The following is a 14,105-nucleotide window of genomic DNA, read 5'->3' on the forward strand; positions in this document are numbered from 1 at the left end:
ACCTTTACATCCACTTAGTGGTGACCCCGCCCTCCTGGGGTCACCACACATAGAGGACAATCTGCTTTTCCTGCAAGGCATTATGGGGAAATTTGCTCCTGCCCGTGAAGAGAGCGGGGAGAGCCGCACTGCAATCGTGGGCAGCCTCACGCCGCAACTGTTCTTAGGTGGGGGCCCGGTCCCACCCGGATCCCGTTCCTCTCAGGTGAGGTCTTCCTGGCAGCTCAGGGAGCCCACCCCCGGCCACACCTGCCCGCTCCTCATCTTGCCCACACCCTTGTGTGCTGCATCGGGAGCCGGCATGCCCTTTTTGGTTTGCACGCTCCTGCGGTCAGACACGGAGGCTGTTCCTTCACCGGCGGTTGAAGTACGGCGGCACTCCCCCCTCTTCCTTCCACACACCGGGCCCGGAGTTGGGGTCCCGGGCCCTAGGGACATCTTCACGGGAGCACAATGGCGCTCTCCAACTTCTGCCTGTTCTGCGGGGGTTTTCTTTAGGGGGAGCGCGATGGCGCTCTCCGGCTTGGCTTCTCCCTCCAGGGGGGATAGTGCGACGGCACTCCTCCTGCTTCTTGCCGCAGATACCGGGGCCTGGAGTTGGGAATCCCAGGCCCTCAAGATCTTCACGGGGAGCGTGACTGTGATCCCCTCTTCGAATTTGGCAGGGTGTGGAGTTGGAGGTCCCAGGGCCCAGAAATCTCTTCGTAGTGGGTGTGACGGCGCACCCCTCCCTCCAGTGTCTTTGGGGGCCAGGGTCGGCTCCTGACACCCCCTTGGGTACAGTTTCACGGGGAGCGAGACACGCTACCTGACTTTTTCTTCTTCTGGGGGCAGCCCCCGGGACCTGGACAACTGGGGGCACATCTAAGACTGGCGGCGGAGCCCCATGCACTTCATCAGTCCCATTGGAGGACAAAGGTCGACTACCTTCTGGGGGGCGTATCTCAGCCCCCAGGTGGCCAATTTTCACCATTTCGGCCTCTTCTTGCTCTTGATGGCCAGCCCTAGCCATCTGGAGCACTTTCCTTCACCCTCCTAGCTTCCAAGAGGGTGAACTCAACAGGGAGCTATCTTCACTGCCTGCCTGCGCCAGCCTTTCACTTGGCTCTCCTCTCCTTGCGCAGAGGCCCAGGCTTATCCTCACTGGTCTGGCACTCCCTCACAGGTGCCGTCCAAGGTCCTGGAACAGTCAGGGGGTTCCTCTTTCCAACTGCCCATGGCACCAAGCTCCAACTTTAGTCTTCCTCAGCAGACCACACCCCAGAGAGAGCTCCTCTTCTTGTGCAAGACCTTTTAAAAGAATTTGGAAGTGGCTGGCAGATAGGCTCATCTGCCCTATCCTGCAGTGACACATCCCCTCTATGTAGGCCCTAGGGAAGTGAAACTTACCCATGTGGTTCCCATCTTCATAGGAGAGTACTGGAGTGTTCCTACAGGGAAAACAGTAAAGCACACTGACTTTCCCTAACATGTGACTCCCCTCATTATAAAGCCTATTCCATGTCACCACCCAACTCTGCATAATTCCTGCCACACCATTTTATCTGTACCTGCTCCTGGGCTATGCGCGACAGGAATCTCCCCAAAGCAGCCCTTACACGGTTGTACACGTGTGTGCACACTTGTCTCCATGTAACCAGTTTGGTGCCCCTTACCCCGGCTGCAGCGCAGCAACCTTCTCTCACAAGGGGGACATCAATTCAATCCACATGCAGTCTGTTTTATCATGAGTTCACTGTGGGTGAGTCCCAGCTTATGATGCTCTCCCACAGTAAAAGCTCAACAATAAGGTGTTCAAAATGCAAAAAAGCTGGGCGGCTGAGAGGGTCAGAACCACTTTCTCACAAACACTGGATGTGGTGAGAGTTCCACAGCATCTTTCTGGTCACCAATCACCTGAGGGGGTCTATGCACTCCATAGGGTATTAACTTAACATGTGTTGTCTGGTGGGTCACAAGTGACGTTTGCATCCTGTGGTGTCGTGCACCAGTGGGTAGAAGTCTCCCAAGGTCTCTTCACCACTGTTGAGAACATGCAGTCTCTACAATTTTGCACATTAGAGCTTCTGTAGGAATGCGCCTTATGAGGTGCATTGTAGCTGGAATGGAACAACTGTCTCCTGTACTCCTTCAAGCCTCTTCCTCTCCTGCCCCAAGTTCTGAAAAAGATCAAGAGCAATTGTGCCCATGTCATCCTGGGGCCCTGTCCAGAAGAGTGTGGTACCTTGAACTACTGAGCATGAGCATCTGTCCTCCGGTCAGGTTGCCTCTATGGGATGACTTCCTGCCTCTACTTGAATCCCCAATGCATGGAAACTCACTAGACTGATTGCATGTATTTGTCAACTGAGGTGATGGATGTCAGCCTTGTCGCCAGGCACAATTCCAAGAAAAACATTTATGTCGGACACTGGGACAAATTTGTGATGTATTGCGCTCCCTGGAATACAGACCCTTTACAAGAAAAGCTTTCGGATGGCCTTTTTTGTTTGTTCTGTCTTTAGCTCAGTAATGCCTTGCATTGGGCACTATTAAAGGTATTTCTTGGCCCTTTTAGCCTTTTTACATTTACCACACCAACCATCCTTTCAAATCACCTGTTGTTATGAGATTTATTAAAGGTGTATAAAAGTATATAGAGCCGTGCACAGCTGTTGATAATGCTTCAAGAAAAAAGTAAAAAAATGTTAGGTGCTCTTAGGTGTCGCCCATCACTCTCGAGCAAGTAATTAACAATCCAAATCAAGTGTAATCAATGAGCCATTGATGACATCCCTGAGGCACTCTATGTGGTGTATTCTTCCAAGCAATTCACAAAGAAAATAATTACTGCTTTTCAGTATATATTTTTTAATTGTATTCCAAAGTTGATATTAGTTTCATATCCATTTGTGGAAAGATTTCAAGAACATTCAAGATTCAAAAATGCAGATTGTTAAATTCCGCCCCAATGCATTTCGGGCCACCGCCCTTCATCGGGGAGCATTTTGTTTGAAAGTTCACGAAGTTCCGGACGCCGAAGGCGGCTTTGTTTAACCGGATGGTTTCCACGGCGTTTGGAAATACCAAATTTCCAAACGCCGTGGAAACCATCCGGTTAAACAAAGCCGCCTTCGGCGTCCGGAACTTCGTGAACTTTCAAACAAAATGCTCACCGATGAAGGGCGGCCTATTTCCAAACGCTGTGGAAACCATCCGGTTAAACAATGCCGCCTTCGGCGTCCGGAACTTCGTGAACTTTCAAACAAAATGCTCCCCGATGAAGGGCGGTGGCCCGAAATGCATTGGAGCGGAATTTACCAATCTGCATTTTTGAATCTTGAATGTTCTTGAAATCTTTCCACAAATGGATATGAAACTAATATCAACTTTGGAATACAATTAAAAAATATATAATGTAAAGCAGTAATTATTTTCTTTGTGAATTGCTTGGAAGAATACACCACATAGAGTGCCTCAGGGATGTCATCAATGGCTCATTGATTACACTTGATTTTGATTTATTAAAGGTGTAACATATATGTTTCGGTATAGCATACATATTTCCTTCCAAACCATCTGTTACCTTAACGTGTTCTTAACATTCCTCATGTGTACGCACTTTGAGTCGACGCGCGGCTACTCACTGCATCTCCTTACCTTGAAGACTGACTTTTTTATTGCTATTATGTAAGCTTGATAACATGAATGAACTACAGGCACTCTCAGTGCAACTGCACTAAACAACTTTTTTCCCCAGACAAATTTATGTTGAGGACTAGGGCAACCTTATTGCCTAAAGACATGATTCCCTTCCATGTTGGGTAATGCATCAGTCTACTAGTGTGCTTTGCTTTCCCTCACCCCTCGAATGAGGAGGAGAGACTCCATTGGTTGGACTCCTGAGGTCCACATAAACTTTTCTGGAGCAGAGAAAGTAAAGATTGTACAGAAGAGTATAACTGGACAACTGCCTGAATTAAGATCTGCTACTAACTGGCTGAGAAGCAGCCCCTAGAAGGTCCGAGAGCCCACTCTACCAGGGTGGAGGCTCTTACCACTGCGGTTGTGCAAGGGGTACCTGTCCTTGAGATCTGCCTGTCTTCACATGTTCATCAGAAGGCAGAGGAGGATACTCAGCTAGACTGTCAGCAAGTTTGCTTGAACAGCCTTCGAAAGGCAGAAACCTCTCACAGTATTACGAATGGAGCTTTCACTTGGTATTTTATCAGCCTTGATGACCTTCAGTCATACTTTCTATCTGGGTGCACAGTACCCCGTGTCTTGGTCCTACGAGACGCAAAAGAAATATGTGATTCTTGAATAGATGTTCGTGTTGATGCTCAATTTAAATCTGTTGCCTAGATGGTGGTGCAGTGTACCATGTGATGCCAGTTAGGAACATCGGCAGTCTACAGTATAGGGCACAATGGTTATGTTGGACTTATTCATAGCAAACAAAAGGTTGTGGAGTCTATGGAGTACGTATTCACACTACTGCTAGGATGTTTGCAAATTACAATATAACTCCGCCTGCATACGTCTGTGTATAGTATAGTGAATAAAAGTATTCAGCTTTCAATACTACAAACAAATAACATACCTTGTAAAAGAAATTTAACAAATGTGCACCTAGCAGAGAATTCTCAACAGAGAATGAGAGAAGGTTAAGATACTTAGTGTTCACAACCCTTTGTCAAATATTCCCTTTTGAGGAAATTCCAGTTAGTCAAGGCATTAGCCCCAGCTTGTTTCCGGTCCATGGAAGGCATGGCTTGGCAGTTCGGGCTGGACTGTTCCCATGAGGCACAGGGTCAGACTGATTTGCATATGGCCATGTCTGAACTGGGGTGGCAGAGTGGGCTAAAGAACGGTGATGGATTAACTCATATCGGTTGACTGGGTGTGAGTGTTTGATTGGTTCAAATGCTTCGTCCATCACCACCCCCTTTTGTACCGCTTTGTTCGCCATAAGTTGGCAGGGTATGCTCAGATGTGAGTCCCTTGCTCACTTTGCCACTGGATTCAAGCAAGACTGGCTGAAGACGGCTGTAATGCCAGAAAACGGTCCTAGGAAGCATGTTTCCGGTCCAGGGAAGGCATGGCTTGGCAGTTCGGGCTGGACTGTTCCCATGAGGCACAGGGTCAGACTGATTTGCATATGGCCATGTCTGAACTGAGGTGGCAGAGTGGGCTAAAGAACGGTGATGGATTAACTCAGATCGGTTGACTGGGTGTGAGTGTTTGATTGGTTCAGATGCTCCACCCATCACCACCCCCTTTTGTACCGCTTGGTTTAGAAATGGGCTTTCCAATGTGAGGGGGTGCAAAAGCAGCAAAGAGTTGTTTTGCTTTACGAATCTCTTTAGTTCTGTCAATATAGTACATTAGAACTCTTTTGACATCTAGGGTATGAAGAGCGCTTTCCACTACTGAATGTGATTGTGGAAAGAAAATATGAAAATTAACTGATTGAGGTGGAAACCTGAAACCACTTTTGGAAGAACTTTTGGGTTGGTTCTAAGGACTACCTTATCTCTGTATAGTTAGAAGAAAGGTTCTTCCAAGTTTAGTGCCTGGAGCTCACTAACACGTCTAAATATCTAAGTATGTAATGGCTACTAAAAAAGCAACCTTCCAAAGCAATATTTGCAGGGAACAGTTGTGTAGTGGTTCAAATGGTGGGCCCATAAGTCTGGTATGCACTCTATTGAGATTCCATGTTGTTGCAGGTGGAACTCTAGGTGGAGTCACTCTTTTAAGGCCTTCCATGAACAAGGACAAATGCAATCTGTTTTGTAGAATGGCAGCAACTGCAGATAGATGTAGACGTGTGGAAGTGTAAGCAAGGACCGAGGTTTGCCAATGAAGAAGGTACCACAGTTGCATCAAATGGATTAACTTGTTTATTGTAACACTAGAAAAAAATCTCTTCCACTTTGCTGTCTAATATGCTCTAGTAGTAGGTCTATGTGCTTCTTTAATAAAGGTCATACATTCATGGGGAAGATTAAGGTATCTAACTTCTATGACCTCAGGAGCCCAATCGCATGGTTTAGTTCTTTTGGATTTGGGTGCCTGATTTTTACATGATTCTGAGTGAGAAGTTCCGGGTTGAGGGGAAGCTTCTGATGGGGATCTACTGAGAGTTTGAGTAGTGTAGTTAACCATGCATGGTTGGCGAGAAGAAGTAGGAGCTATTAGAATGAGGGTGAGAGACATTTGCCTGAGCTCCTGTACCACAAACAGAAAAAGAGGGAGAGGCGTAAAAGCGAAGGCAGATATCCCTGACCAGTTCATCCATAGAGTATTGTCTTTGGATAGTGGGTGTGGAACCTGGAGGCGAAGTCTGGACATTTTGTGTTGTCTGCAGTTGTGAATAGGTCTATTTGTGGAAAGCCTCGCTTGCAAAAGTATGGGAGAAAGAATTGTAGATGGAGTTCCTACTCCTGAGCTTATTGCTGCATCCTGCAAAGTTCGGAAAAGTGGTTGCCTATCCCTGGGAGGTGTCCTGCCAGCAGATGGATGTTTTGAGGTATTGCCCAACGCCAAATCGTTGGAGATAGGTGTGATAAGTGTAGAGAGAGTCCCCCCCCCTTTGCTTTTGTAAATAGTACATTGTTGCCATGTTGTCCGTTCCTGACCAAGACAACCTTTCCTGTCAGATGAGTTAAAAAGGCTTTCAGTGCTAGGTGAACAGCTAGAAGCTTGAGGTAGTTGAGGTTACTGGAATCCCAGAGACCCTGAACTGTGACATCTTGAAAGGGAGCACCCCATCCTGTAAGGGATACATCCGCTGTGAGAATTATCTGGGGTACAGGGTTGAGGAATGGCCGTCCTTTTGACAAATTTTGTGTGTTCCACCACTGCAGTGAGCGAAGAGTGTGGCTGTCCACCAACACTAGATTTTTTCACTGACCCTGTGATTGAGACCATTGGCGCAGCAGGCATTCTTGCAGCGTCGCATATGTAGTCGAGCATTTGGTACTATGGTTATGCAATATGCGATCATGCCAAAGAGTATCATAACTGTTTTGGCTGTTATGTGTTGATTGGGTTGAAACTGCTGTAGCAGCGTCTTTATGTTTTGGATTCTGGCCAAATTTGGATATGCTAACCCCAACTGTGTGTTCAGGAAGGCACCTAGATATGATTGAATCTGTAAGGGTTGAAGGTGTGATTTCTGTAGGTTTACTGTAAATCTTAGTTGATGTAACAGATGGAGAGTATTTTGAGTATGTTGTTGATACAGGAGAGGAGTACTGGTTTTGATGAGCCAGTTGTCTAGGTATGGGAAGACTTGAATGTTTTGTCTGCTCAGGTGTTCTGCTACATCTGCTAGACATTTGGGGAACACCCTTGATGCAGTAGTGACACCGAATAGAAGTACTTTGAACTGATGATGCTTTACAGCTATAACAAATCGGAAGTATTTGCAATGAGCTGAATGGATTTGAATGTGTAAGTAAGCATCCTCTAGTGCTGACATAAAGTTGCCTACCTGAAACAGTGGAATTACATCTTGAAGAGTAACAATGTGGAAGGGTTCTGATAGTATGTAGTGATTTAAGGGCCTGAGACCTGATATAGGCTGTAGTGAGCTGTCTTTTGGGGGAATTAGAAAGTGCAGGGAGTAAACTCCTGTATCTTGATGTTGAAGAGGTACTTGCTATTTGGCTTCTTTGAGGAAAAGAGCCTCCACTTCCTGTTTGAGCAGATTTTGATGTTCTGTGGAAAGATTGTCTCTGTGAAATGGAATGTTTGGAGGTGTATTTATGAGCTCCAGACAATAACCATGTTGGATAATGTCCAACACCCATTGATCTGAGTTTATGGTTTTCCAGACGGGGAAGAAATGTTGCAGTCGTCCCCCGACAGGTGTTAAGTGATCGGGGATGAGCAGAGAGTCACTGTCTGGAGGTGGAGGGGGCAGAGGATTGTGAGGCACCCCTACCTCAACCTTTTGAATTTTTACCTCTGTAATTACCCCTGTAGTATCCCCTGGAGAGAGATGTTTGTTGTTGTCTGCAGGAGAAGGCAGAGGCATCAGGTGATGTTGCTTTGGCACCCTGTTTGTAGAAGGGACGCTGAAAGGAGCCACGCGAAGCAGGGGTTTGTAACACCCCAATCGATTTAGCTACTTTTGTGTCCTTTTTTCATATTTTCCAATGCTTGGTCCACTTGGGGACCAAATGGGTGTTATTTATCAAAAGGTACCTTTAATCATTTTTGTTGCACTTCTGGCTTGAAACCAGCGATATGTTGCCAAGCATGTCTACACAATAAACCACTTGTGTTGACCCATCTGGCGCCTCTGGTGGCTGAGTCTAAAGCACATTTAATGAAATTTTTAGAAACTAACTTTTCCTTATGTACAATTTCATGACCCCTTTTTAATCCAATGTGCCCTGTCTTATCTTGCTGAACGGGCTTGAGTGTTAGCAATCCTCCATTGATTGGAGGATTGAGCTGCTACCCGCTTCCCTGAAGCATCAATAAGTTTGGATTCCTTAGCAGGTGGCAAACCATCTGCTGAAGATTGAGAATTAGCTCTTTTACGGGGCTTAGAGACAACTAATGAGTATATAAAGAGCTGACCCTAATGTAAATAGACTGAGGGAGAGGTGTATACTTTTTTTCAACCCTAGATGGGATTATACATGCGTGCACTGGGTCTTTGAAAATGTCATCTGAATGTCTAAGAATACCTTTAAGCATAGGCAGATATTGACATGCTCTATGTGTAATAAACAAGATTTCGAAGAGGAAATCATCCTCAATAGGGTCTTTGTGTAGAGGAACCTGGTATTAGGCTGTTGTCCTAGTGATGAGGTCTTGGAAAGACGAAGCATCAGGTGGGGATGAAGGTCTGGCCTGGTAGAGATCTGGGTCAGTTTCCCACAGGGATCAACCTTATAATTATCCCAGGGGTCTGTGGGCTGTGAATATGGATTTTCTCCTACCCCCCTGATCCTGACTAAGAGACTGTTGAGTCCCCTGTGGTGTGAAGCCTTCTGGCTCACGATGTGAATCATGTGGTGATGGTGGTTGTGAAGAAGAGAGTGGAGGTGGTGGAGAAGTAGGAAAAGGAGGATGCAAGGTACTTGTTGCAATGTTCTTCTGCTTTTTATCAGGTTCTGGACCTTCTATGGGCTTCGCAAAGGAAAGCTGGTGCTTAGATGATTTAGACTCTGAGTTCAGAGGCTGGGTTAAAATACGGCCGGTTCGAGGCTGTATATGCAGCTTTTTCTGCTTTGGATCGACCCTTTCCAGCATGACCTGGAGGATGGGTTCTAGAGGCAAGTTTGATGTAGAAGCCGAGGTTTTTGGTGCTAAAGCAAGCTTTTTTTTCAGATCCAAAGAGGGCAGAGCTGAAGGCAGTGGTGGCTGCTTGCTCAGAGCCAAAGAATCTAATGGTCGACTCAGTGCCGAGTTTGATCCACTCAGTGAGGGCGCCATCTGTTTCGCCTTGGATTTCAGTGCCGAGCACAAGGGCTGGAAGTCCAAAGCAGATGATTGGTGCTTACCATGGTCTGGTGGCAGTGGTGGCCCAGTAGTCGAAGAGTCAGTCGAAACGGAATCATTTTTGGAAGGGGGAAGAGGGGCAGGTGTACCCACTGTTGGCTGGCCCAAAGAAAGATCTTGTATTTGGAGTCTAGAGTCGAGGTTGGATCGGAAGCAGAACCTGACTCAGAGTCATGGATGGAAAAGGCATCCTCCTCTGCTGCAGAGGCCTCGTGAGGCTCTTCTTGTTCCTTTTCGACATCTTGGCCGAAGATGTCTGGTGTCTCTTCAATCTCTTTGTGCTGCATTTCTCTGCGACGCTCCCGACGGTCCTGCAATGTCTTTTTCGATTGAAAAGATTGATACACTTCACAGTCCGCCTCACGATGATCAGGAGACAGACATAGGTTGCATACCTGATGGAGGTCGGTTCTCGGGTATGTTGCATGGCAGCCTGGTCAAATCGTAATGGAGTTAATTCCATTAGCAACGCATTCTCGGTTGAAGCTGCCTGAAACAAAGGGTAGGCCTGAACGGGTGAGGCCCAAGGGCCACCATAGGAGCATGTCGAGTCGACGTGCGAAAGTTCTCTGATTTTCCAGATGCAAGGATGGAAAACGCGACTGAAACAATACCGACGTAGGTGGAAATAAATAGCGAACCAAGAGGAATCGGAAAAGGTCTTGAACCAGAGTGCCTCTGAACCTGACGGCGAAAACAATTTAATAATTAAATCGATGCCCATGTGCACTATCACCAAGAGGAGGAGTCACTTTGTCTTGTGACTCGAAAAATACTTCTTCGAAAAAAAACAACATGCACACATCTGAACCCAGTGGCGGAATTATGCAGAACATGTGTATCTACAGCCACACATGCTATTGAACAAATATTTATGAAGCTTTATTGTCTTTTAAAGATGCTTATACACCCTTTGCACCTCGCCATGGAGTTGATGTAGTAAGGTGCCAGATATTCATATTATGACTAAAATGATTGCTCTGGGTTGAGTCAGTATGCCTGTAGAGGCCAGGTAGTGTTGGTGAAACAGTTTCTATGAACTGTAGAAAAAATCGTTCTTTGGTAGGAGTAAAACAATCACATGCAATTGTGCATTTATTTTACTTGAGGATTTAAGGCCTCACGTGGGTGAATATTCAAAGCACTAGAGCCTTAATAAAACAACAATACAAGAGAGTTACGTTCCCAGGTAAATACAATTTTTACTGGTGAAGTATCTAGTTATGTTTTATAGAGCCTAAAGTGATCACTTTGCCATTGTTCAAGTTAGGTCAAATCTCAGAATTTGACAGTAGATAAGGGGTGCTAAGTTCATCTGCTCTACCAACATTTGTGTCTACCCTAAACCCACTGACTGTCCCTTTGCTTTCACGTGTCTTTTAGCTGCTGAATGTCAGTGCTACTGCTGTTCCCCCAGTAACGTCAACGTCTGTTGTTTTTTAAGGTATTTGAAGCAGTGATCGCTTGGGTCAACCATAACAAAGATGTTCGGCAGGAACACATGGCTCAGCTAATGGAACACGTTCGCCTGCCTTTACTCACCCGAGAATACTTAGTGCAGGTAAGAAGAACGCTGGAGAACTGTGTCAGCTCACACAATACCCATCCTTTAATCTATAGGATATTAGAGAGACGCTGCCTTCTTCATCGCATCTCATTTCAAACCAATACCATGTTAATAGGGGTTGAGACTGTAATAAAGTGTTCTGGACAACACAGCTCTGAAAATAAGTGTGAGGCACTTGGGACAGTCGCTGCAAAGGTTTGTTGTCTATGTTCATAAAGGGTTTGCCTGGCTGTTGGAAAGAATACATGTCATTTGCTTGGTTGGTTCTCTATTGTCGTTTGCTGTTCTCTGTGTCGGCGGATTGATGCTTCTGTTATCTTCAGTGTTAAAAGTGCTCACCCTTCTCGACTCCTGTGGTAATTTGTTGCTTTGATTGAGGCGACCTGATGCATTTTCTTGTCTTGCGTGTTGCAATATCGTGGGTGGAGAGAAGGATCGCAGAGTTAGTCTCAGTCAGATGAGTCCGGGATGGATGAGCGCAGATGGTTCCCATTGTGTGTGTGTTGAGTAAACAAGCATTGCTCGGAGACCATGATGTGTGTCAGCCCTCCAGGTATGGTTGATGGTATGCCACCGCTGTCCTGCTCCTTAAGAAAAGTCTGAAGAATGTTAAAACTTCTATTAATGCCCTCGTTATGCAGCGGGTGGAGGAAGAAACCCTTGTCAAAAACAGCAGTGCCTGCAAAGATTACCTCATCGAGGCCATGAAATACCACTTGCTTCCAAATGACCAGCGCACATTAATGAAGAGCGCGCGGACGAGGCAGAGGACTCCTGTCAGCCACCCCAAGGTACGTCATGCACCTCCATGTTTGTGTTCCTCCGGGTATCACGTTTCTATGCATCTCCACTGAACATCAGAAGAGATCTGAACGCTAACACCTCTCTCGGCCGCACGAGTGTACTCTGGCAACAGCTGCACAATAAATGGGTGTCATTGGCAAACCCTCATTGAAATCGTAACCCGAGACTGAAGTCAGGTTTAGGACTGTTGGCTATACCTAGGAACACACAGTTACTAGCGGCAGGCTTTTATTTTTGGAAATACTTTTTAGTGATTTAAAAAAAAAATCATAATACAATACGGAAGAAAACTGCCTTCATTCACATATAAAACTCCTTATCTGGTGCCTAAACGTTGCCCCACCAGGCCCATAAAGCCTTTGCCTTTTTACACAATGTTGTAAAAGGCTACAAAATAATCCATATACTCACCCTATTAGCAGAGGGAAAAAATCATTCTTTGAGTTAGAATGTTGTGTTTTAATTTCAGAATTCCACATTTCAATTCAGACTTCCACATTACACCTATTGATAAAATATTTACACAGAAGGCTATGCCTCAGACCTTGCATTTTTCCATTGTATCTGAGTTTTTTCTAAACCTTAGACGAAGCAAGTTTCCTACTAGAAAAAACACGCTATTTTTTCACCAGTGGTGCAACCAACTTTCTGAAAATAATATTTATCTATGTACAGTGCTTTAAATGAGGTGGTACTGTCTGGTACTGAGTACCGGCACTTTCTTATTTTGAGAGGGAGAGTATCAGCATTTCTCAAGAAAATGTAATACTTTAAATTTGAGAGCACTGACACTCCTCAGAAACAAGCGGGAACTCTGGTACAGAGTATCTGCACTTTTATTTTTCCATTTCAAGCACTGTCTATGTGTACATTATGAAGCTTGCTGTCACCAAGCAAGCCTGGCAAATTTGAGTTTCATGAGATTCGCATCTGGGTCTAATTTTGATCGAAGAAGAGAAGGTTTGAGTGAGGTTTCCCTGTATTCATTGTTTAACTTTGAGAAGTGCCAGGCAATAGTTTGATCTTCGCAGAGTCCACCTCGGGAGTTGTGAGCAGCGAGTGATTCACAGGGACACACGGCTGTGACACGAGTGGGCGTGAGAGAGACAGACCCAGGAGGATTCGAGCATCTCAATGACCAGCACTGCTGATGATCCACTCGGACCTCTGGCACTGGTCGGAGTGACTCATCTTCCAGCAGAACAGACTCCAGTGCTAGTGTGATATTTATGCGTCAGGCACAGCAATGCTGGCAGATACAGAAGCACAGCAGATGATTGCTCCAGTCATATTTATTGATTCTTCAAAGATCCATGCCTGTCATTTAATTGACATCCATGTTCTCCTTTCATACGAGTCACTAACATCCTGAGTGTACGAAAATGGATTGCTTATGTTCTTTTCTAAAGGTGAAATATTTAGCTATTGAGCAAGGCCCTAACAGCATTAAACGTCATCTGAGGCACTCATACGCCATGTTGCTGTCAGGACAATTTTACGATGAGCCATAGTATAATGATGTCTTAGGCATGTCCGGTTGCGTTGCAAGTGAAATGAACATCTACCCACCTGGAGCCACAATACCGATGAAGTGTCCTGTCGCGCGGCCCTGCATTAAGTGTGGGCGCTGGGCACAGTGCGCCATATCAAAGCAATTGTGCGGTTCGCCGGTGCAGACATGAACCTGTCTGACTGGTTGAAGCCGCTGGTCCACCTTTAACTGTAGGCAGCGAGCGGCCTCATTTTAAGAGAGGGGCAAAGATCCTCCTACAGCCTGGTAAAACGAGTAACTACAGTCGCCTCCTCTCCTCCAAGGGCTGTCATTGACTGATTTGGGGGCAACACTGCACAGCGAATGAGCAGACACACCAAGAAAACATAGGGCCTAATTACGACTTTGGCGTTGTGGGAGCGGGCTGCCACGCTGCATCCCCCAAGGTTGACCACCGCCCACCCAATCACGAGTTCCCTTCTCATCCGGTAGACGGTGCTTTGGCGGTCCTGCAGTAGTGCAGTTCTAAGGGCCATATGTGAGCCTTAGACCTGCAGCGCCAAAAGAGCACCAAAGCCCGTTCCTGCGTGACAAGGACTGTGCAGTCCATGCCGTACAGGAACAGGGGTGCATGCACACAGGGTGGCACGACATGAGCCCTGCTGCATGCACCCCCATGCCCCCATGCACAGGGGCACCAGGGGCACCTGTTTCCTGTCCGCCACACTTTTCATGACA

The 14,105-nt window shown here is 46.2% G+C and overlaps 1 protein-coding gene across 1 annotated transcript in view; it reads left to right on the plus strand.

Annotated features, from left to right (window-relative positions):
• The window catches only part of KLHL2 (kelch like family member 2), a 459,367-nt gene that overhangs the window by 323,350 nt on the left and 121,912 nt on the right, over positions 1-14,105 (plus strand). The window contains exons 7-8 of the mRNA XM_086962394.1: positions 10,949-11,065; positions 11,713-11,862. Of these exons, the coding sequence (XP_086818520.1) occupies positions 10,949-11,065; positions 11,713-11,862 (267 nt within the window). The remainder of the gene's footprint in view (positions 1-10,948; positions 11,066-11,712; positions 11,863-14,105) is intronic.

Source organism: Lissotriton vulgaris, chromosome 3_1, assembly GCF_964263255.1.
Source record: "Lissotriton vulgaris chromosome 3_1, aLisVul1.2, whole genome shotgun sequence".
NCBI classification, from domain to species: Eukaryota; Metazoa; Chordata; class Amphibia; order Caudata; family Salamandridae; genus Lissotriton; species Lissotriton vulgaris.